Source organism: Corythoichthys intestinalis, chromosome 2 (genome assembly GCF_030265065.1).
Source record: "Corythoichthys intestinalis isolate RoL2023-P3 chromosome 2, ASM3026506v1, whole genome shotgun sequence".
NCBI lineage: Eukaryota > Metazoa > Chordata > Actinopteri > Syngnathiformes > Syngnathidae > Corythoichthys > Corythoichthys intestinalis.
Genome location: NC_080396.1, coordinates 9,213,130 through 9,238,379, shown reverse-complemented (window position 1 = coordinate 9,238,379; position 25,250 = coordinate 9,213,130). Strand labels below are relative to the sequence as shown.

Sequence of the window (25,250 nt, the reverse complement as noted above, 5' to 3'; positions counted from 1 at the left end):
ATGGCAACAGAAAAATGTAACTGACTTTCCGATAATTGAATTTAAAGAGGGTTTGAGTTATTGGAGGTTTAATTAGTCGATGGTGTTGATTTGAACCACCATTGACACGTGCTAACTTAAGCACTCCGGAGCCCTGAAAAGAACAAATAATTGACAAACTGCATGGAACTTGTTGAAATCAACTCCACCGACTAATTAAACCCTGATAACTCGAATATGAAGCCTCATGTGAAAAATTCGGAATCTCGGGTTAGTGTTAACAGCATATCAGTGCCAATATAAAACAATGCAAATTGACTGAACAATAATCAACAACACACAAATGAATGAACGCAGTGCACAAAGGACAGGGCGGGCGTGGATGCGCGCGCACAACCTGGAAGTGTGCCGTACATACACGCAAGTTGGCCATAAAACATGGTGGCAACTAAGCACTTTACACTCAATTGGGCTTTCAACACATCCCAAAGATGCTAAACAAACATGTCACCTCCCGGCAACACGAATATGATGAATGTGCATTCGCGCTGGCACACATCAGTCCCGAAACACTTAGCGCGTATGACTCGAGACCAAAACAGGAAGAGCCATGAGCGGTTTCCATGGAAACGAACACGTAGTGAGAACCACTCTAACATTTTCTATTCAAAATGCTCTTCGTACTTGACTACGATATTCTTAATCGTACATACATTATGAGGCAACAACAAAAAGTAATGCAGAGACACTAAGGAAACTTACTTTAATCAGATTACTGGTTTGGAAAAATGAACGCATCAGATTACTCATCACTACCCACCTCTGCATCCAATACAAAGAAGATCTGGGTTTACCTTTCCAAACCATACACTCTAAAACTGAACTGTACCTCAATTTCATACTTGGAGGAAATGTAGCTTCTTGAAAAATCTTTGGCTCGACATGAATTGACTTCTTTTCTGCTTATTTTGGGTCCAGTTTGTGGCTAAGCTAACAGGCATGGAGCTGCAGGCCTATGCTAAAGCTGGAGCCATTGCAGACGAAGTCCTCTCCTCGATCAGAACGGTGGCCGCTTTTGGCGGAGAAAAAAAAGAAGTCCAACGGTATGCAATTTAAACACTGGACAAACTTATAATTAATATGTATACAGTCCCTGACAAAAGTCAGTAGTCCGCTAGCCTCATTCGCTAACAGTATATAGTGTATAATAATAATAATAAAGGGCTATTCTATTCCATAATAGGTTGTGATTGTATACAGAATTTATTAATAATCTACAGTCCCTGACAAAAGTCTTGTCGCTTATCCATTTTGTAGAAACAACTGCTAATAACCTGACTTTTAATTATTCAATTTGTTTCAGAAATGGCTCATATGAAAGCCAAGAACCTCCCAAATGACGTTGAATGTACAAAAATATATTTGTTTCACTGAAAAAAGATTTATCATTTAATGAAGACCTACAGGTCAAATTTTGGCAAGACAAAAGTTTTGTCGCATACAGAAAGTAGTGTGAAAATTGAACAAAAAATGTACTTAAAATACAAAAATATGTTACATAACATAAGCAAATTCAGTAGTGGTGCTGTGGGATCCAAATTTAATATTTTGTAACAACTTCCATGGGCTTGAAGGAATGCATCCATGCAGTTCGGCAAGGATTAATACAATTTATTGATGAAGTCATCAGGAAAATCAAAGAAAGCAGTCATGCATGCTCCCCAGAGTTCATCAACCTTCTTGGGTTTCGTCTTCCATGCTCCCTTGCATCCTGTTCATGTCTGGTGACTGGGCTGGCCAGTCCTGGAGGATCTTGATCTTCTTTGCCTTGAGGAACTTTGAGGTAGAGATTGAAGTATGCGATGCAGCCATCCTGCCACCAAACTTCAATGTTTTTTGGCAAAAGGTAGATTTTTCAAATGAATCTTCCATTGAATTACACCACAGTAACTGCAAATAACCGCAAATCAACAAATCTTAGCTGCCTCTTACATTCCTAACCATAAAAAGGGACGAATTCTGCAGCAGGATGTTGCTCCATCGCATACTTCAATCTCTAACTCAAAGTTCCTCAAGGCAGATAAGATCAAAATCCTCCAGGACTGGCCAGCCCAGTCACCAGACATGAACATCATTGAGCATGTCTGGGGAAGGATGAAAGAGGAAGCATGGAAGACGAAACCCAAGAATGTTGATGAACTCTGGGAGGCATGCAAGACTGCTTTCTTTAATGTTCCTGATGACTTCATCAATAAATTGTATGAATCCTTGCCGAAGCCCATGGAAGTCATACAAAATAATAAATTTGGATTTCACAGCACCACTACTTAATTCGCTTATGTTATGTAACATGTTTTTGTATTTGAAGTACATTTTTTGTTAAATTTTCATACTACTTTCTGTAGGCGACAAAACTTTTGTCTTGCCAAAATTTGACCTTTATGTCTTCATTAAATGATAAATCTTTTTTCAGTGAAACAAATATATTTTTGTACATTCAACATCATTTGGGAGGGTCTTAGCTTTCATATGAGCCATTTCTGAAACTGATTGAATAATCAAAAGTCAGGTTATTAGCAATCGTTTCTACAAAATGGATAAGCGACAAGACTTTTGTCAGGGACTGTAGTACAGTGCACCAAGCGCTTGGAGTGATGCATATTTAAAAAAAGAAAAAGAAAAAAAAAGTATGAATAGATGTTAAGTTCGGAGTTAATTTGTTATGTAGTAACCTTCTCCTGTTCCTTCCAGGTATGACAAAAACCTTATATCAGCACAGCGCTGGGGCATCAGGAAGGGTTTGATCATGGGCTTTTTCACTGGATACATGTGGCTAATTATCTTTCTGTGCTATGGTCTGGCTTTCTGGTATGGTTCCAGTCTTGTGGTGGACACAGAGGAATACTCACCAGGGACGCTTTTGCAGGTAAGATGTTGTCAACATATGAGAATACAGAGCGTTGGCCCCCAAACTAATGGGTCAGGCAAAGAAGAAGTTAAGTCATGTATACCAGCATTGTAAAGGAAATTAATTTGAATGCATGAATGTTTATAATCCATTTCTAGTAGTAATTATTGGTAGTTTTCTAATGTACTTCTGCTGCTGTGCTGCTCATTAAGAAAATTATCAGCCCCTGAGGGAAATGAATCAACCATTTGTAGCCCTGCGGTGTTCATCAAGTTGGCCACCCTTGTAATGGATCATTACATTTCCCTTAAGGTCTTGTTAAACTTTAATATGTGCTATAGTACCAGGGTGAGATTTGCCTTTTACTTAGCAAGATGCAGCGGGAATAAAGAGGGAGTTAAAAAGAAAAAAAAAGAAACAATTTTTGACAGTATAACATCATTTTATAACATTTTTCAATTTTGAAAAATCTTGCTTTTCTAGCTCAAATGCTTCTAATTTTATTTGAATCATTACTCATGAATCGACAGTGTGAGCACTGTATAACGGGTATTAAAGTCATCTGCAGGAGCGGTTTTAGGGGTGTGGCCACAGGGGCGCTGGCCCTACCTCTAATTTGATTGGCCCCTGAAGTGCTCCTGTTCCCATTTTAGCACAAAGCATGGCAATAGTGTACCGCACGCATCACGTCACTTTGCTCATTGACATATGTACATATATATATATATATATATATATATATATATATATATATATATATATACATACATACACTCACCGGCCACTTTATTAGGTACACCATGCTAGTAACGGGTTGGACCCCCTTTTGCCTTCAGAACTGCCTCAATTCTTCGTGGCATAGATTCAACAAGGTGCTGGAAGCATTCCTCAGAGAGTTTGGTCCATATTGCCATGATGGCATCACACAGTTGGTGCGGATTTGTCGGCTGCACATCCATGATGCGAATCTCCCGTTCCACCACATCCCAAAGATGCTCTATTGGATTGAGATCTGGTGACTGTGGAGGCCATTTGAGTACAGTGAACTCATTGTCATGTTCAAGAAACCAGTCTGAGATGATTCCACCTTTATGACATGGCCCATTATCCTGCTGAAAGTAGCCATCAGAAGTTAGGTACATTGTGGTCATAAAGGGATGAACATGGTCAGCAACAATACTCAGGTAGGCTGTGGCGTTCCAACGATGCTCAATTGGTACCAAGGGGCCCAAAGAGTGCCAAGAAAATATTCCCCACACCATTACACCACCACCAGCAGCCTGAACCGTTGATGCAAGGCAGGATGGATCCATGCTTTCATGTTGTTGACGCCAAATTCTGACCCTACCATCCGAATGCCGCAGCAGAAATTGAGACTCATCAGACCAGGCAACGTTTTTCCAATCTTCTATTGTCCAATTTCGATGAACTTGTGCAAATTGTAGCCTCAGCTTCCTGTTCTTAGCTGAAAGGAGTGGCACCCGGCGTGGTCTTCTGCCGCTGTTGCCCATCTGCCTCAAAGTTCGACACACTGTGCGTTCAGAGATGCTCTTCTGCCTACCTTGGTTGTATCGGGTGGTTATTTGAGTCACTGTTGCCTTTCTATCAGCTCGAACCAGTCTGGCCATTCTCCTCTGACCTCTGGCATCAACAAGGAATTCCCACCCACAGAACTGCCGCCCACTGGATATTTTTTCTTTTTCAGACCATTCTCTGTAAACCCTAGAGATGGTTGTGCGTGAAAATCCCAGTAGATCAGCAGTTTCTGAATTACTCAGACCAGCCCTTCTGGCACCAACAACTATGCCACGTTCAAAGTCACTCAAATCACCTTTCTTCCCTATACTGATGCTCAGTTTGAACTGCAGGAGATTGTCTTAAACCATGTCTACATGCCTAAAGGCACTGAGTTGCTGCCATTTCATTGGCTGATTAGAAATTAAGTGTTAACGAGCAGTTGGACAGGTATGTATGTGTGTGTGTGTGTGTGTGTGTGTGTGTGTGTGTGTATATATATATATATATATATTAGGGCTGTCAAAATTATCGCATTAACAGGCGTTAATTAATTTTTTTAAATTAATCACGTTAAAATATTTGACGCAATTAACGCATGCACTAAATGACCCGCTCGCATATTGCCTCAAACAGATTACAATGAGGCCGTTTATGGACATTAAGAGTGAAGAAAATGCCACCGGCCGCTTGGGGGCAGCGCCGTTCCATACTCATGTTATTTCTTCTAAACGTGGGAGAATTAGTAGTTGTGAGACGTTTATGCTGTATTCACAATGCAATGCAAATTGCTATTTGTTCTCCACACATATTTCGGTAAGTTTTCTTTCTTTTAGTGGCAATTATGTGTCTCTTGTTGTATTTTGGGTAAGATATGTACAGATATATGTTATACGGTAAAGGCGAGTGGACACAGGGGTTTTAATATAAAATTACTATAACTTGTAAATATAACAATTATCTTTTTAAGAACTACAAGTCTTTCTATCCGTGGATCACTTTAACAGAAAGAATGTTAATAATGGCATTTGTGGATTTATTGTTACAATAAATAAATACAGTACTTATGTACAGTATGTTGTATGTTTCTATCCGTCGTGTGTCTTATCTTTCCATTCCAACAATAATTTACAGAAAAACATGGCATATTTTAGAGATGGTTTGAATTGCGATTAATTGCGATTAATTACGATAAATTAATTTTTAAGCTGTAATTAACTCGATTAAAAATTTTAATCGTTTGACAGCCCTAATTTATATATATATATATATATATATATATATATATATATATATATATATATATATATATATATATATATATATATATATATGTATAGAATGGTCCATCGCATAATGGTTATTTTTTTAAATTTCTCCTCCACAAGGCTATTTTTGTTCGTCTTTAGGTAGATATATAAGATATATGTGTGAAGTTTGGTTCCATTCAGTACGCAATTACTGTCCGCGCCCTCCATAATGGTGTTTCCCATTTGCTTTCCCACAATGAACCGAAACAGTGATCCGAAATGAATAAACCACGCATTTCTTTGTGTGTTTGTAGGTCGTCAGACCGCGTATTATAGTTTAGTTACTTAGTTTATCAGTTATCCCGGTTATATATTAAGACAAAACACAAGAATGTTGAGGAACTCTGGGAGGCATGGAAGACTGCTTTCTTTGATGTTCCTGATGACTTCATCAATAAATTGTATGAATCCTTGCAGAACCGCATGGATGCAGTCCTTTAAGCCCATGGAAGTCATACAAAATATTACATTTGGATCTCACAGCACCACTAAATTCGCTAATGTAATGTAACATATTTTTGTTCAATTTTCACACTACTTTCTGTAGGCCACAAACTTTTGTTTTGCCAAAATTGGACCTTTATGTCTTCATTAAATGATAAATATTTTTCAGTGAAACAAATTTATTTTTGTACATTCAACATCATTTGGGAGGGTCTTTGCTTTCATATGAGCCATTTCTGAAACCAATTGAATAATTAAAAGTCAGGTTATTAGCAATTATTTCTACAAAATGGATAAGCGACAAGAATTTTGTCAGGGACTGTACACATTATTAAACTCCGTATCATTTTTATATATTGTAAAATATTATTTTGATATAGTCTGGTATTTTTATGAATAAACAAAACTTTAAATGTTCATAAAAACAAAATGACTAAAATCAAAGTGAGTTACATCAAAAATACACTCTGGTTATGGCCCCCAATCACTCTAAAGTTGAGTGTTTTTTAATTATTAATTTTATTTTATTTTTTACTTTATAACGTGCCATAAATTTAAGGCATTGACAAAGATGGACGTCCAATTTATTTAAAACTATATGGGGGGCTGTGAATGTGGTCAGTCAAAATGGATGTGATGTCTAGCGCCGTCAATAGCAACCAATAAGTTAAATGAGTGTCCTTATAACAGGTTCATCAATGCTATTTTGCTGGCTATAGTATAACCTTTTCGGGCCTTTTTGTCCTTACAGGTATTTTTTGGTGTTTTGATAGCAGCCATGAATTTGGGACAGGCCTCTCCATGTCTGGAGGCATTTGCTGCAGGCCGTGGAGCTGCCACTATCATTTTTGAAACCATAGAAAGGGTAAGAAATGTTTTTTGTTCTAATATTGTCATCCATCAAAGTCGATCCACCGTTAACAAGCCTTGTTTTTTATTTTCTTTTACCCTCTCTCAGGAGCCAGAGATTGACTGTTTATCCGAAGCAGGATATAAACTTGATAGAGTCAAAGGTGATATTGAATTTCACAATGTGACTTTCCACTACCCTTCCCGGCCTGAAGTTAAGGTATTTAACTTTTCTTTTTTTTTTTTTTTTTTTTTTTTTTAAAACCTTAATACAAGTATTTAGAATGAGCAAAGTTTTACATTTTTGTGCATGTACATGGTCATGTGAATGAAAATGATTCAAAGTATCTTTTGTGAGCCTTATTATAGCAAACAATCACTTATATTTTTCATTTTTCAACATTTATTGACATTTTTACATTTACGTTTTATCCTGATTACTATAATACTGTAAATATTATTATTTTTTTCAGTTTTATTTTAAATTCTGATGAAGAATATATATATTGTCGACTAATTATTATCCAAATCCTCTTTTTTGAGCCACTAGAGTGCAAATATTTGCTTCTAAATTTTGTTTTGAGCTATTTTTACATTAAAAAAAGAATAAAAAGGGGAAAAAAATAGTAATTATTATAATTTAGACTTTGTCTTTTTTTTGTTAAGTTGGTTTAAAAAAGGGTGGAGGGAACAGTAAAATTGATTATTTTTACTAAAAACTACTACTACTATTATTACTACTACTGTCTCTATTTAAAAAATTGTTTAAAAACAAAGGCAAAAGAGAGCAAATTCTTTCAGTGAGGCCAACAAAAATTGAATTTTATTGTAGCGAGAAACATGAAGTGAATGCACATGATTAACTTTCGCGGACGACACAAAATGTTATGGTGGGCCAGATCTGGTCCTAGGGCCACCAGTTTTACACCTATAAATGGTGCTTCTGCCCTTTCGTGTTTAATCTATTCATTCTCTTTTGCACTTTTATAGTTTTCTTGACCGTATCGTTTGCAGAGGTGGGTAGTTACGCGTGACATTTACTTGAGTAACTTTTCATGAGACATATGACATCCAAAGTTAGTTTGCATTCACAGGCCTGACCTGGGCGGGTGCCAAAGTTTTGTTTGATTTTTAAAGAATTTATTTCAAAATTGGAGTGGAAAATAAGTATTTGCTCACCTACAAATAAGCAAGATTTCTGGCTGTCAAAGAGGTCTAACTTCTTCTAACGATGTCTAACGAGGCTCCACTCGTTACCTGTATTAATGGCACCTGTTTTAACTCATTATCGGTATAAAAGACACCTGTCCAAAACCTCAGTCAGTCACACTCCAAATTCCACGATGGCCAAGACCAAAGAGCTGTCGAAGGACACCAGAAACAAAATTGTAGACCTGCACCAGGCTGGGAAGACTGAATCTGCAATAGGTAAAACGCTTGGTGTAAAGAAATCAACTGTGGGAGCAATTATTAGAAAATGAAAGACATACAAGACCACTGATAATCTCCCTCGATCTGGGGCTCCATTCAAGATCTCACCCCGTGGCATCAAAATGATAACAAGAACGGTGAGCAAAAATCCCAGAAACACACGGGGGGACCTAGTGAATGACCTACAGAGAGCTGGGACCACAGTAACAAAGGCTACTATCAGTAACACAATGCGCCGCCAGGGACTCAAATCCTGCACTGCCAGACGTGTCCCCCTGGTGAAGCCAGTACATGTCCAGGCCCCTCTGCGGTTCACTGGAGAGCATTTGGATGATCCAGAAGAGGACTGGGAGAATGTGTTATGGTCAGATGAAACCAAAATAGAATTTTTTGGTAGAAGCACAGGTTCTTGTGTTTGGAGGAGAAAGAATACTGAATTGCATCCGAAGAACACCATACCCACCGTGAAGCATGTGGGTGGAAACATCATGCTTAGGGGCTGTTTTTCTGCAAAGGGACCAGGACGACTGATCTGTATAAAGGAAAGAATTAATTTGGCCATGTATCGAGAGATTTTGAGTGAAAATCTCCTTCCATCAGCAAGGGCATTGAAGATAAGACGTGGCTGGGTCTTTTAGCATGACAATGATCCCAAACACACAGCCAGGGCAACAAAGGAGTGGCTTCGTAAGAAGCATTTCAAGGTCCTGGAGTGGCCTAGCCAGTTACCAGATCTCAACCTCATAGAAAATCTGTGGAGGGAGTTGAAAGTCCGTGTTGCCCAACGACAGCCCCAAAACATCGCTGCTCTAGAGGAGATCTGCATGGAGGAATGGGTCAAAATACCAGCAACAGTGTGTGAAAAGCTTGTGAAGAGTTACAGAAAACATTTGGCCTCCGTTATTGCCAACAAAGGGTACATTAAAAAGTATTGAGATGAACTTTTGGTATTGACCAAATACTTATTTTCCACCATGATTTGCAAATAAATTCTTTAAAAATCAAATAATGTGATTTTCCGGGTTTTTTTTCCCACATTCTGTCTCTTGTGGTTGAGGTTTACCCATGTTGACAACTACAGGCCTCTCTAATGTCTTCAAGTAGGAGAACTTGCACAATTAGTGGTTGACTAAATACTTATCTGCCCCACTGTATATGTTATATTTTTCGTATAGAGTATTCGACGAGGAATACGATTGACCCATTAATAGACTTTTTTTGGGGGGAAAATCACAATTTCTTTAAGTAGTCACCTGAATAATGAGGTGGCCTGTCATGTGGTATTAATAGCTGATTGGACTTTCTTAAACATGTATAATCTACGTGAGATGGGTAGTGCTGATTGGGATTGATAACAGTCGTTAGATAATCTGCCAAATGATGGTATTGAAACACTCACTACACTTGTCGCTGCGACACTGCTGTAAAGCTGCGTGTGCTAAATCTGTTGGCCCTCTCGGGGCCCTGCTGGCTTGGGGGGCCCTAGGCAATTGCCTGGTTTCCCTAATGGGACGCGACGCCTCTGCGTGAGATCCAAGTTGCGCCCAACAGCGAGGGCCCGTTCAGACTGTTTGTAGGCCTAGTTTTTTACTTGAGTAAATTTTTTGGATGACTACTTTTACTTCTACTTTAGTAGTATTATTTTGAAGTATAACTACTCTTTCTTGATTTTTTTTTTGCTACTCTGCCACCTATGTTGTTTGAAATACTGTATATTCTCTAAAATATATTTAAAAAAATAACAAAAGAGACAAACAATGCACTGATTAAGGAACACTACTATGTCATCTTCTGCTCAGATCTTGGACAAACTCAGTGTCATAGTGAAGTCGGGCGAGACTACTGCTTTTGTTGGACCGAGCGGAGCTGGGAAAAGCACAGCTGTCCAGCTCATTCAACGCTTCTATGACCCCAAAGAGGGCATGGTAGGATCGAGACACACAGCATATTCACAACCAAGAATATTTGTCTGCTATTGACGCATGCAGGGACCGAAGATTGCTTTTCTCTTCTTGTCATTTTAAAAATAACCATCCAATGAAGATGATAAACGGTTTCATTACTCTGAAAATTGGTCGGCATAGCCTCATTTTTTCCTTTTTACTAGATTTGAGCACTCAAATTTTATAATGGCAAATAGAACTAGCCTCTTATTTCAGTGAATTATTTTGGTGGGTTAAAAGAAAAAAGAAAATCAGCAGCATTTAAGAGTTTTACCAGCTGCTCTCGACTTCTCAGGTGACCCTGGACGGTCATGACATCCGCGGTTTGAACATCCAGTGGCTACGCTCGCTAATCGGCATCGTGGAACAGGAGCCCGTGCTCTTCGCCACAACAATTGCAGAGAATATACGCTACGGTCGACCTGGCGTCTCAATGGATGACATCATCACTGCTACCAAAGAAGCTAACGCATACAACTTTATCATGGATTTGCCTCAGGTGAGGATCCAATAAACATTTGGAGGACTTACATCATGTTAAAATGTCATTTGCTTGGATTTCACAGAAATTCAACACCCTAGTAGGTGAAGGAGGTGGTCAGATGAGTGGCGGTCAGAAGCAGCGAATTGCAATTGCCCGGGCACTGGTCAGGAACCCTCGCATTCTGCTCCTTGACATGGCCACTTCTGCCCTGGACAATGAAAGTGAGGCAGTGGTACAAGAAGCCCTCGATAAAGTAGGTATCAGCTCCTTCAGTTTTTTTTTTTTTTTTAAATGTAAAGTCCCTGACAAACGTCTTGTCGCTTATCCATTTTGTAGAAACAATTGCTAATAACTAAAGATGTCCGATCACGTCATTTTCAAAGTATCGGAATCGGCAAAAAAATATCGGACATGCCTTCTTTTAATATATATATATTTTTTATTTAAATCGTTTTCTAATTGTATTTAACGTTACAGACAAAATGTCTTACACTCATCCAGAGTAGTTTTGACTTAAAGTAGGGCTATCAAATGTATTGCGTTAACGGCGGTAATTAATTTTTTAAAATTAATCACGCTAAATAATTAACGCATGCGCTGCACGACCCACTCACGCATTGTTGCGTTCAATCTATAAAGACGCCGTTTTACCTATAGATAGCGCTAAAAGGCAGCATATAATGAGTAGAAAGAATTTTGACAGCCTTTGGAGCCATTTTTATGTGGATAAAGCCTTACAATACCTCTCTCAACAATTAAAAATAACGTGGGAGGCAATGTGGGGAAGAAAGGTAGTAGTTGATCATTTTCTTAACACACTATGTTCTTTCCCAAAGCAGAGAAGAAATATCAATTGGTGCCCCTACGCACAGTCATGGTTGCACTTCCCATCATGCATTTGGGCAGAAGTTAAATGGCTGCAGTATCATTTACTGAAAGCTCAACAAATACACTAGATGGCAATATTTAGTCACAATATACAAAGTCACATTTATCCTTTAAGAATTACAAGTCTTTCTATCTGTGGATCCCTCTCACAGAAAGAATGTTAATAATGTAAATGCCATCTTGAGGATTTATTGTCATAATAAACAAATACAGTACTTATGTACTGTATGTTGAATGTATATATTCGTCCAAGTTTTATTCATTTTTTTCTTAATGCGTTGCCAAAATGTATATGATCGGGAAAAATTATCGGGAATGTTTGGAATTGAATCGGGAGCACAAAAAAAAAAAAGCAATCGGATCGGGAAATATCGGGATCGGCAGATACTCAAACTAAAACGATCGGGATCGGATCGGGAGCAAAAAAACATGATCGGAACAACCCTAGTTAATGTGTAATAAATGACTTTTAAGCTGTATATCACTAATTTATATGTAAACCTTATAAATTAGCAATATACCATTAACAAGAAATTAGTAACTGACTAACTAATGAGTTCTTAAGTATCAGTTAATAGTTTATTTATGTTTTTGGGATGTTATTCTAAAGTCGCAACTACACCTCATTTCTTAATTGTTGGTAAATGAGGAATAAGTGCTATAATGTCGAACGTTATGACGAATAACGTCCCAACAACGTTTATAACCTCATAACTAATACTTAATATATTAACACTTTAAAATCAGTTCTTACGAGTGTACTAACCATCTACTAAACTTTGAAGAGCAGCCAATAGTTTGAACAAGTTCAAGATACAGAAATTTTTCGTGATATTTAAAACATCAAATTTATGTAACTCAAGATTGCTCCACCTATAGGTCTTTCTGTGTGCTGCACTTTACCAAAGAAACACCAAATATGAAAAGCTGAACACTTTGTTTAATGCATAGAAACACTCATACTGAGCCATCCCATGGCAGAAAAGCAAAATACAACAGCACTGTACAAACCCATTTGGGAAAGTTTTTGTGCTAAACACAGTATAGACTGAATTTAAACATCCATACATCACAGCAAACTGTTAACAAACACTTAACAATTCGACATCATATCATTTAGTAATAGTTTAGTAATGATGTATTGACTAGTTATAACAGTTAGTGATTATAAAGTGTTACCCAAATTTTTTTTAAAAATCAAACAGGCACTAAAGAGCAGGAATTTAAACCATTCGGAGAAAGATTAATTGATGCAATCAATGGATTGCTAATCTTCAGCAACATTAATTGAAGAACATTAATCATTTATTCCTCCTTAACAGTTAGAACATAACCATACTAATTGCTAATCTTACTCTATTGTGAATGGCAATGCACCGACTATCAATTTTACTTGGTTTTACAAATAAAAATGATAAATCCATAGGTGTTGTTTGCTGCAGCTGTGTTTAGCCCAAAGAATAAATGTGATGATCATGCTTATTCTACATTTTTAATCAGGGGAGTTTCATTAGGACGTCTTGTATAATTTAAAGGGGAAAACAATTCATTGAAACTCATTAATTGCTATACGGTACGCTGTCAACATTTTGATGAATAAGGCAAACAAGTGTAACAATTTTAGCTTGTGTTTCTAGTAAGCGAGGGTGTTTTCTTCATCAGGGCGGCTTTTATTCCCAAAATGTATTTTTAATATGCTCGTTGATGTTGAAGGTGCGCATGGGACGGACCACCATCTCTATTGCCCACCGGCTGTCCACTATAAAGAACGCTGATGTGATTGTGGGCTTTGAGCACGGCCAGGCCGTTGAGAGGGGCAAACATGGGGAACTACTGGAGAGGAAGGGCGTCTACTTTACACTTGTGACCTTGCAAAGCCAAGGAGACAAGGCCCTCAATGAGAAGGCTCGGCAAAGTAGGTTCTAGCTAGACTTATAAATTATTTTCACACACAAGTTTGTCTTCGACTCACAATCCTTGTTATTCTCAGTGGCGGAAAATGAAGATGCACCAGAGAAGCTAAGCTTGTCCAGAGCCGGCAGCTACCGGGCCAGCCTGAGGTACCATAACACCTATTTGTCTGCCACTTACACTGTTAAAAAAACTCTACTGGGTTGGGTACTCTCTTGCTTGACAGAGCCTCCATCCGCCAGAGGTCCCGATCCCAGCTATCAAACCTGATTCCAGAATCTTCCGTTTCCATTGCTGGAGAGCTGAGCCCCAGAGCCTATGCTGTGTCTCAAGCAGACAAATCAAAGGTGGTTAAGTGTGTGGGTTTGATGGCCTCTTATAAAATGTGTGGGTGAATGGCCATTTCATGCAATTTGCTTTTCTACACAAGTTAAGGGTGGGCGCTCTGTATTTTTCAGAATCATCTGGCCAGTATGTTAGAAACACACAGGTTTTTTTCCCCCTGCGCTAGGCATGGCTAAGTTAATCAATACTATACAGTCCGTGACAAAAGTCTTGTCGCTAATCCATTTTGTAGAAACAATTGCTAATTACCTAACTTTTAATTCTTCAATTGGTTTCAGAAATGGCTCATATGAAAGCTAAGACCCTTCCAAATGATGTTGAATGTATAAAAAAATATGTTTCACTGAAATTTTTTTTATCATTTAATGAAGACATAAAGGTCCAATTTTGGCAAGACAAATGTTTTGTCGCCTACAGAAAGTAGTGTGAAAATTGAACAAAAAATGTGCTTCAAATACAAAAATACATAACATAAGCGAATTAAGTAGGGGTGCTGTGAGATCCAAATATAATATTTTGTATGACTTCCATGGCTTCGGCAAGGATTAATAAAATTTATTGATGAAGTCATCAGGAACATCAAAGAAAGCAGCCTTGCATGCCTCCCAGAGTTCATCAACATTCTTGGGTTTCGTCTTCCATGCTTCCTCTTCCATCCTTGCCCAGACATGCTCAATGATGTTCATGTCTGGTGACTGGGCTGGCTAGTCCTGAACAATCTTGATCTTCTTTGCCTCGAGGAACTTTGAGGTAGAGATTGAAGTATGCGATGGAGCACCATCCTGCTGCAGAATTTGTCCCTTTTTATGGTTAGGAATGTAAGAGGCAGCCAAGATTTGCTGATATTTATCTCTCAGGGTGCAGACAATTAAAAAATGTGTGGCATTTGTCAAGGCCCACAGCCTGTCAAAAGGATAGACGCTGGAAAAGTGGCAAAAGGGGGATTTTTCCGATGACTCTTCCATTGAATTACACTACAGTTGCCACAAATATTGCAGGAGATCTACTGGAGCCCGCATGGATCCGAGATTCACTCAGAAATAAGTGAAGTTTGGTGGTTACATCATTACCAAAATCATGGTCTGGGGTTACATCCAGTATGGGTGTGTGTGAGAGATCTGCAGAGTGGAAGGCAACATAAATAGTCTGAAATATCAACAAATCTTAGCTGCCTCTTACATTCTTAACCATAAAAAGGAACAAATTCTGCAGCAGGATGATGCTCCATCGCATACATCAATCTCTACCTAAAAAGTTCCTCAAGGCAAAGAAGCTCAAGATCCTCCAGGACTGGCCAACCCAGTCACCAGACATGAACATCATTGAGCATGTCTGGGGTAGGATGAAAGAGGAAGCATGGTAGACGAAACCCAAGAATGTTGATGAACTCGAGGAGGCATTCAAGACTGCTTTTTTATGACGTTCCTAATGACTTCATCAATAAATTTTATGAATCATTGGTGAAGTCCATGGAAGTCATACAAAATATTAAATTTGGATCGCACAGCACCACTACTTAAATCGCTTATGTTATGTAACATATTTTGTATTTGAAGTACATTTTTGTTCAATTTTCACACTACTTTCTGTAGGCGACAAAACTTTTGTCTTGCCAAAATTTGACCTTTATGTCTTCATTAAATGATCAATCTTTTTTCAGTGAAACAAAATATTTTTGTACATTCAACATCATTTGGGAGGGTCTTAAATTTCATATGAGCCATCTCTGAAACCAATTGAATAATTAAAAGTCAGGTTATTACCAATTGTTTCTACAACATGGATAAGCGACAAGTTTTTTTTGTCAGAGACTGTATACTATATTGAATACTCTATGAAAAAAATCCTACGTAGACATGAAGCAGGGATGTCGTACTTATAGTTTCCGTCCTCCCTATTATTTCCGTCGGAGTGTCGGTGAAACCAGTTAAATGTTTAACTCATCTGGCTGCCATTGACAGCGGATTGGACATCTAGAAGTGTCAATGGTGGTCCACGCAGAGCTAACTCTATTAATTGATAAAACGACAACTCATCAATTAGCAAATGAATCGACAAATATTTTGATAGTCAGTAAAGTGAGAAACAGAAGTATTTGAAAACCCTGTGATTGTGCAAGTTCTCCCACTCGGAAATGATTGGCGGGTTTGAAATGTTCATGGTAGGTGCTTGTCGACTGTGAGACACAATCTAAAAAAAAATCCATAAATCACAGTTTATGATGTTTTTTTTAACAATTTATTTGTGTTTTACTGCCGCAAATAAGTATTTGAACACCTGAGAAAATCAATGTCAATATTTGGTACAGTAGCCTTTGTTTACAATTTCAGAGGTCAAACGTTTAACGTAACTTTTCACGAGGTTTGCACACACTGCAGCAGAGATTTTGCACCATTGCTCCACACAGATCTTCTCTAGATCAATCAGATTTCTGGACTGTCACTGAGAAACACAGAGTTTGAGCTTCCTCCAAAGATTTTCTTTTGGGTTTAGGTCTGGAGACTGGCTAGGCCCCTCCAGAATCTTGATATGCTTTTTACGAAGCCATACCTTGGTTATTCTGTCTGTCTGCTTCGGGCCATTGTCATGTTTGAAGACCCAGTCACGACCCTTTTTCAATGCTGCAGTTGTCCAGTCCCATGTGCAGAAAACACCCCCAAAGCATGATCCTACCACCCACATGCTTCACAGTAGGCATGGTGTTCTTGGGATGGTACTCACATTTCTTCTTCCTCCAAACACTATGAGTGGAATTAAGACCAAAAGGATACATTTTGATCTCATATGACCACATGACTTTCTCCCATGACTCCTCTGGATTATCCAAATGGCATTGGGAAATTTTGAACAGGCCTGGACACGTGCTGGTATAATCAGGGGAACCTTCCGTGCCATGCATGATTTTAAATCACGCCATCTTAGTGTATTAACAAAAGTAACCTTGGAAATGGTGGTCCCAGCTCCTTTCAGGTCATTTACCAGGTCCTCCTTTGTAGTTCTTGGCTGATTCCTCACCATTCTTAGAATCATTGAGACCCTACGAGGTAGGGGTGTGCCATCTTAGACACCCCACGATTCGATTCGATTACGATTCAGGGGGCTAAGATTCGATTCTTGAATGATGATCACGGTATTGACGATGATCATGGTTATTACGATTATCACGATTTTCGATGCATCGTACATTACTAATTAATATAGTAGACAAACAATTTTTTGTTCAATATTTATCTAAAATATCCTAATGATTCAACAGGAACGATGGAAACATGCCGATACAACAAAAACCTGCCGTTAGCCTGCTTTTTATTTATTTGTTATTACAAGAAAGTGCAAAAACATTAACCATTTTAAAGGGAGTACTTATTTCACTCTACAATACAATAAAATTTACACAGGTGGAATGAATTCCACATTTTCTGGAAACAAAGTGTCTTTAGAAATAAGCCTTCTTTTAACCCAGTACTTCTCAAATGGTGGGGCGCGCCCCCCCAGGGGGGCGCAGAGCGATGCCAGGGGGGGCGCGAGTGACCTCGGGGAACATGCTTTTTTTTTTTTTTTTTTGCCGTACTAGAATAAAGTGTACTTGCACATCCACTCCGTGGGTGGCAGTGGCGCTCTCATTTTCAAAGTGCGTGCAGTATTTTTGAAGTAAGCAAGAGCACACGGAAGAGACTCATGCAGAGCTGGACTCACGCAGCGACCCACTGTCTTTCTCACGTGTCCGGCCGAGAAGTGCCGTTTTCGGCTTGGGATCGTCACGACCACCGCCCTCACCTACGGTTCTCCCTCGGCCGCCGAGAATGCGCTTTTTTCGGGCCGTTTGCCTTTGACTTTTAATATAGTGGGAAATGAGGAAAGACCACTGTTTACTGAGTCTAAAAATGATTATAGCGGAGAAGCCAAATCAGTTAAGACGCCACTTAAAGACATTAGACTTCAATCTCATTGATAAGCCGCTTTATTGTTTTTCAGCGAAAATGTGCCGAATATTGCCAATTGTCACAATCGTCCCGCTTTGTCAGTGTTATATCAGTAAACCAGTGAGCACTGTGGTGAATCAGCGAAAATAAAAACTTTCCTTCTGTCCAGAGACCTTTCCCCCCCCTTCTATTCAGTTTTGTTTTTTTTCGGTCAAATTTTTTGGCATGTTGTCCTGAAGAGTAAATGTTTCTAATCAATTTGAATTTGTTATTATTTACTGATTACTGATACATTTTATTTTTCAGTATCAAATGGTCAAAAATGTACCTTGAGTGTATTTTTACAGTTTGGATGTGACTTTTTTTTTTTTTTTTTAACTTCAGGCAAATTGATGCGCATTAAGTCTTTTCTGTTACAAGCAACACAATGTTAAAAAAGTTATACTTTATTATAAGTTGATCTATGTTACTTTTTTTCTTTAATAGAAAAAAAAGGACACAATGTTAGGCTGAGGCGTACTTATAATAGTAATATAGACGAATGATACTATTTACAGTGGCGGCAGAGAGTTGGGGGGGGGGGCGCGAAACATTTACGTCTTCCTTGGGGGGGCGTAACAGAAAATAATTGAGAAGCACTGTTTTAACCAAAATACTTTGTTTTCAGATTTCTGTACTATTTCGCATGTTTGTAGTGTTACCGCTGTACTTGATCATTGTTTTACACGTTCTGCATATGAAACACACGTTAGCGAATTAGCTAATTAGCTTAGCGCTCGGCGCTAACTATTTACACCTCAAAAACAACAACAATAAAGACTAAACAGTACAAGAGGGTTTGTGTACTCACCTCTTGTAGACGCACACGAGTCTTAGCAACACACTCAGGACATTTTTCAATTGACATGACTTGAAACTACAGCTGGACATCTGAAAGACGAGGAGAAACGAACTATCTCTCTTCCCCTCTCGCTCTAAAAAATAACGTGTGCACAGAAGCGTGATCCGGTGCGCTTCTGTGTCTGCCTGTCTCATACACAAATTAATTTTCCAGTCTTTTGAAAAAGAGCAAATCTCTCACTCAGTTACAGGCGGCATCCATTATAACGTGTGTGTGTCCGTTAAAGGTGTCCGGGCGGCATGTCTTGAATTTCGTTCCGCTACGAGCGGCTGTCATAAAGTTATGAGGGAAAATCATAGTTTTTTAGCCTTTATGAATCGTAATCGAATCGTCACGTGTCGAATCGCGATGCATGTTCTAATCGATTTTTTGGAACTCCTCTTCTACGAGGTAGATCTTGCATGGAGTCCCAGTCCGAGGGAGATTGACAGTTAGGTTTAGCTTCATCCATTTTCTAATAATTGCTCCAACGGTGGATCTTATATCACCAAGCTGCTTGGCAATTGCCGCGTAATTCTTTCCAGTCTACAATTCTGTCTCTGGTGTCCTTGGACAGCTCTTTGGAGTGTATGGGGTGGACTGGTGTTTATATGCAGCTAACCGCCTCAAATAGGTCAAAAGGTGAGACTCAAAAAGTCCACCTCCACTCCACTTATTTACAAAAATAAGTGGAGTGGAGGTGGACTTTTTAAATGTGACTAACAGGTCTTTGAGGCTCACAATTCTAGCTAATAGACAGGTGTTCGAATACTTATTTGCAGCAGTATAGTACAATTAAATTGTTAAAAAATCATACACTGTGATTTCTGGATTTTTTAAAATATTGTCTTCAAGCACCGACCATGAAAATTTCAAACCCATATATCATTTGTAAGTTTTTGTTTGTTTTAAAACTCAAACATATTCGCCGTCTGACTGCGTGCACCGAACCGTGATGCCTGTTACACTTTTATATTTATATATATTCTTTGTACAAACCCTATAATTCATATGTCGTGTCTATGCGTCCCTATTCTGATACTGAATATACAGGATGCCTTACAAGACGAGGAGGAGGAGGATCCAGTAGAGCCTGCGCCAGTGGCCAGGATCTTGAAGTACAACTTGCCCGAGTGGCCTTACATGCTTTTTGGCTCTTTGGGGGCAGCTGTGAACGGAGGAGTCAACCCTGTCTACTCGCTTCTTTTTAGTCAAATTTTGGCGGTGAGGTTATTTTTTGACCGTAAAGTTGAATATTGGATAACCACGAAAAAAAAAATATGACGGAAAACACTCAGGTGACTTGAAGTTCCGCTCTGAGACCCCTAATTTGGCCAAATTTCAAAATTGTGTGTGTGATACATCATTGGAAAGCTTAAAATCTCAATTTTCTGGAGGAAGAAAAATTTTGAACCAGAGAGCATTTCTAAAAAAAAAAAAAAAATTTTTTTTTTTAAACAGCAAAACCCTTACTGGATGTGAGAGCATGACAGAGCATAATTAAAGACACCATGATTTTAATGAGATATTATCGCGTACTTACCTTGTTGCGATCCAAAAACTCCATGTAGCATGTATCACCGAGTATCAAGACACAGCTGTGAATGACCACAGCTGGCTTTCTTGAGGATTTTATGGGTGAAACATGGTAATATAACACGGTTCGCGATGCAGAAATCGCAGACATCAAGGAGGGGTCGAGATGTTCATATATTTACCCATTGAAACGTTTTTGTTTGTTTGTTTGTTTGTTTGTTTCAATTTTTCTTTGTTTGGATCGATTATTTATCATTTAAATATTGGGGGACATGCGATAATAACAAAAAAAAAATACAATTAAGCAGTAGTTATGAGGTAGATATCCGTGACTTATTTACAGACGCTAATTTTTTCATTGTGACGTAATTTGTTTAAAAGTTTAAAATATGCGAGTGAATAATTTTTTAAAGTTGTTTTTTTAAATATTAGACATCAATTAATTACTCAAAGCTAAAAACGACAGACATTTCGAATAATAAATACGATTACTTACCTTCTTTTTATGGCTAGGTTGAAACAAAAGCGGTTGCAGGACGTCTGTAAACGGGGGTTTCCAGGGTAAAACGGACAAATTAAAAATAGTTCTGGGGCTTAATGCGCCATGAATCTGCTGTGGCAGCATATAGACAAATTGTTCTATCAAAAACAACAGTTCTTATGGCTTAAAATACAGCAGTTTATTTTGAAGAGGAGTGCAAGAGCAGAAACTGCTTTTTCAGTCTTGTCTGTGTTTTCCGCCATATATACAGTGGGGCAAATAAGTATTTAGTCAACCACTAATTGTGCAAGTTTTCCTACTTGAAAAGATTAGAGAAGCCTGAAATTGTCAACATGGGTAAACCTCAACCATGAGAGACAGAAAGTGAACCCCCCCCCCCCCCCCCCCCCCCCCCCCCAGAAAATCACATTGTTTGATTTTTAAGAATTTATTTCCAAATTAGAGTGGAAAATAAGTATTTGGTCACCTACAAACAAGCAAGATTTCTGGCTGTCAAAGAGGTCTAACTTCTTCTAACGAGGTCTAACGAGGCTCCACTCGTTACCTGTATTAATGGCACCTGTTTTAACTAATTATCGGTATAAAAGACACCTGTCAACAATCTCAGTCAGTCACACTCCAAACTCCACTATGGCCAAGACCAAAGAACTGTCAAAGGACACCACAGACAAAATTGTAGACCTGGACCAGGCTGGGAACACTGAATCTGCAATAGGTAAAACGCTTGGTGTAAAGAAATCAACTGTGAGAGCAATTATTAGAAAATGGAAGACATACAAGACCACTGATAATCTCCCTCGATCTGGGGCTCCATGCAAGATCTCCCCCCGTGGCGTCAAAATGATAACAAGAACGGTGAGCAAAAATCCCAGAACCACACGGGGGGACGTAGTGAATGACCTACAGAGAGCTGGGACCACAGCAACAAAGGCTACTATCAGTAACACAATGCACCGCCAGGGACTCAAATCCTGCACTGCCAGACGTGTCCCCCTGCTGAAGAAAGTACACGTCCAGGCCCATCTGCGGTTTGCTAAAGAGCATTTGGATGATCCAGAAGAGGACTGGGAGAATGTGTTATGGTCAGATGAAACCAAAATAGAACTTTTTGGTAGAAACACAGGTTCTCGTGTTTGGAGGAGAAAGAATACTGAATTGCATCTGAAGAACACCATACCCACTGTGAAGCATGGGGCTGGAAACATCATGCTTTGGGGCTGTTTTTCTGCAAAGGGACCAGGACGACTGATCTGTGTAAAGGAAAGAATGAATGGGGCCATGTATCGAGAGATTTTGAGTGAAAATCTCCCTCAGCAAGGGCATTAAAGATGAGATGTGGCTGGGTCTTTCAGCATGACAATGATCCCAAACACACAGCAAGGGCAACAAAGGAGTGGCTTCGTAAAAAGCATTTCAAGGTCCTGGAGTGGCCTAGCCAGTCTCCAGATCTCAACCCCATAGAAAATCTGTGGAGGGAGTTGAAAGTCCGTGTTGACCAACGACAGCCCAAAACATCACTGCGCTAGAGGAGATCTGCATAGAGGAATGGGCCAAAATACCAGCAACAGTGTGTGAAAAGCTTGTGAAGAGTTACAGAAAACGTTTGGCCTCTGTTATTGCCAACAAAGGGTACATAACAAAGTATTGAGATTAACTTTTGGTATTGACCAAAAACTTATTTTCCAACATGATTTGCAAATAAATTCTTCAAAAATCAAACAATGTGATTTTCTGTTTTTTTCCACATTCTGTCTCTCATGGTTGAGGTTTACCCATGTTGACAATTACAGGCCTCGCTAATATTTTCAAGTGAGAGAATTTGCACAATTAGTGGTGGATTAAATACTTATTTGCCCCACAGTAAAAGTTATTTTTGGGGGGGACAAAGCAGGCAAGAATGATTTCCCTCTGTAATGATTTCAAATGAGTTCCACTTTTGAAATGACTGATTAAAAGATATTGATCTTTAGATGCGCTTGTGTTTTTAAAGGGAAAAAAACACAAGTGGAAAGTCTGTCTTCTATTTGTGTGCAGACTTTCTCAGTTACCGACCCCGTAGCGCAGAGAAAGGAGATTGACAGCATCTGCCTCTTCTTTGTCATGGTCGGCGTAGTTTCCTTCTTCACTCAAATGTTGCAGGTAAAGTAACAGTTCACTTAAGCTTGTCTGCTTCAAGAGTTGGAAAAGTAATAAAAGATTTTGCCCCTGTTATTGTATGTTTTTTTTGACTGAAAATGATTATCTCTTACTGACAAAAGTCTTGGGAAAGACTTTTAATAAATCAGACGTCCTAAGAGTTTGGAGAAGACACTTTTCCGTGCCGTTGATTGAGTTTGAGTGAAGTCCCAGTCGTTGAGTACAGATTCCAATTTTGAATAATTGTTTTTCGGTGTTTGTCTTCAGGGTTATGCCTTCTCCAAGTCTGGAGAGCTGCTCACCCGCAGGTTACGTCGCCTTGGATTCCACGCTATGCTTGGCCAAGAAATTGGCTGGTTTGATGATCATAGAAATAGCCCTGGAGCTCTCACCACGCGACTGGCCACTGATGCCTCACAAGTTCAAGGGGTGAGGCATCGACAAAATAAAATTAAATTGATAGAAACACCTCAGAGTCACAATGGCTACTACTAATATGAAACAACCACATAGTTTCCCTTTAAAAAAAAAAAAAAAAAAGCCTAGTGGTAGAGAAACATGGCAGCCAACTAAGTTTTACAATTTTTTTTTTCAAAAATAGACATTTAAAAGGTTTTACAAAAACACGATTAAAATTCAGGTGGTTCCTGGGTTACAATGTACCCGACTAACGTGATCTCGACTTTATGGGGCCGGAGTCTCGTCCGCCATTCTGTCTCCAATTGTTTTTTTCTTTTGTTTTTTAAGTCATGTAAACAGTACCTAGTTCCAGTTGCTGTTCTTCATGTCAGGATCCCCCGCTCCCCAAGCAGAGTTGCCGTCGTCCTGCAGCTTCTGAAGGTGTCTGGTAGTTTGGACGGTGGGCTTGCATTGAGAGAGGCGACGCTGGTAACCTAAGTGGCCATGATATCCCTTCTCTCGCCTCCCTACTCTTTCCACAGCGCCCTTTTCTCTCAGGAAGATGACTCACTCGCGAGTCAAATCCGAATAATCATTGAATATAACTGCATTTAACACAACGTACCTCACTTTTTTTTTTTTTTAACTTTATTTTATTACTATGATGTATAATACATGTTTTTGGATAGTTATTTTGAGATTTATGGGGTATTTAGGGCAGTTCTTCTCAATGATCTTTTGTTACGCCCCCCCCTAAGAAGACGTAAACGTTTTGCGCCCCCCCCCACAACTTTCTGCCGCCACTGTAAATTGTATCATTTGCCTATGAATTATTAATAACATTGCATACTATCGTGTCCTTTTTAATTTTAAAGAAAAAATATATAACTCAACTTACAATAAAGTATAGAAAAGACTTAAAGTCACTTTGCCTAAATTAAAAAAAAAAAAAAAAAAAAAAAGTCACATCCAATCAGTAAAAATACATTCACGGTACATTTAATAGTGAAAAATAAATTTTATTAAAATCAATCAATAAATAATAATACATTCAAATAACCATTTAACTATAAAACCAAAAATTAATCGAACAAAAACAACTGTGTCATTGGGCTGTGGGACAGTTTTCATTTTTGCTATTTTGCACTGAGCAACTTGGTATACCACCATATATGATGCCAACATTGCTCGCTGGTTTACTGATGTAACACTGCGAAACAAAGCGGGACGATTGTTGGCAATATTCGGCACGTCTTGGCTGAAAAAAAATCAAGTGGCTTATCAATGTGAGTGGGGTCTAATGTTTATAATTGACATCTTATTTGATGTGTCTTCCTGCTGTCCGTTGCAAACATTTTTAGACACAGACATGTCTTTTCTCGTCTGCCACTGTATTAAAAGTCAAACGCTACATACGCTTAGTCATATTTCCTCGTCTTAGCTCGTCATATCTCTGTTGCTCTTTGCTGTGTGCTCGTGTTTTGTTCAAAAATACTGCGCACACTTTGAAAATGATACATTATTCTAGTATGGCAAAAAAGTATGTTTCCAGAGATCACATGCTCCACCCCTGGCATTGCTATGCGCCCCCCTAGGGAGGCCCGCCCCAATATTTGAGAAGTACTGATTTACGGGTACTTTAAGGGTTGATTTTGCTTTACGCGGAAATTCAGATTACATCGCCGGGGGGGAACGGAACTTGTTCCTAAACAGGGGACTACATGTAATATATATTTTTCCACTTAACTAGTCCACTGATGTCATTTTCAAAAGTGAAATAAATGAACCTTAATGAAGTCCCAAAATGTCCAGCATGTAAATCTGTACCAGAAATGTGTAGCACAAAAGTGAAGAAAAAAAAAAAAAA

The 25,250-nt window shown here is 38.8% G+C and overlaps 1 protein-coding gene across 2 annotated transcripts in view; it reads left to right on the top strand.

Annotated features, from left to right (window-relative positions):
* abcb11b (ATP-binding cassette, sub-family B (MDR/TAP), member 11b) overlaps window positions 1-25,250 on the top strand; it is a 91,430-nt gene that overhangs the window by 23,658 nt on the left and 42,522 nt on the right. For both annotated transcript variants that reach the window (XM_057830035.1, XM_057830034.1), the window contains exons 10-22: window positions 958-1,082; window positions 2,731-2,905; window positions 6,908-7,021; window positions 7,115-7,225; window positions 10,236-10,361; window positions 10,675-10,878; window positions 10,946-11,116; window positions 13,465-13,666; window positions 13,742-13,811; window positions 13,889-14,009; window positions 19,864-20,034; window positions 22,883-22,987; window positions 23,252-23,413. In XM_057830035.1, the coding sequence (XP_057686018.1) occupies window positions 958-1,082; window positions 2,731-2,905; window positions 6,908-7,021; window positions 7,115-7,225; window positions 10,236-10,361; window positions 10,675-10,878; window positions 10,946-11,116; window positions 13,465-13,666; window positions 13,742-13,811; window positions 13,889-14,009; window positions 19,864-20,034; window positions 22,883-22,987; window positions 23,252-23,413 (1,857 nt within the window). The remainder of the gene's footprint in view (window positions 1-957; window positions 1,083-2,730; window positions 2,906-6,907; window positions 7,022-7,114; window positions 7,226-10,235; window positions 10,362-10,674; window positions 10,879-10,945; window positions 11,117-13,464; window positions 13,667-13,741; window positions 13,812-13,888; window positions 14,010-19,863; window positions 20,035-22,882; window positions 22,988-23,251; window positions 23,414-25,250) is intronic.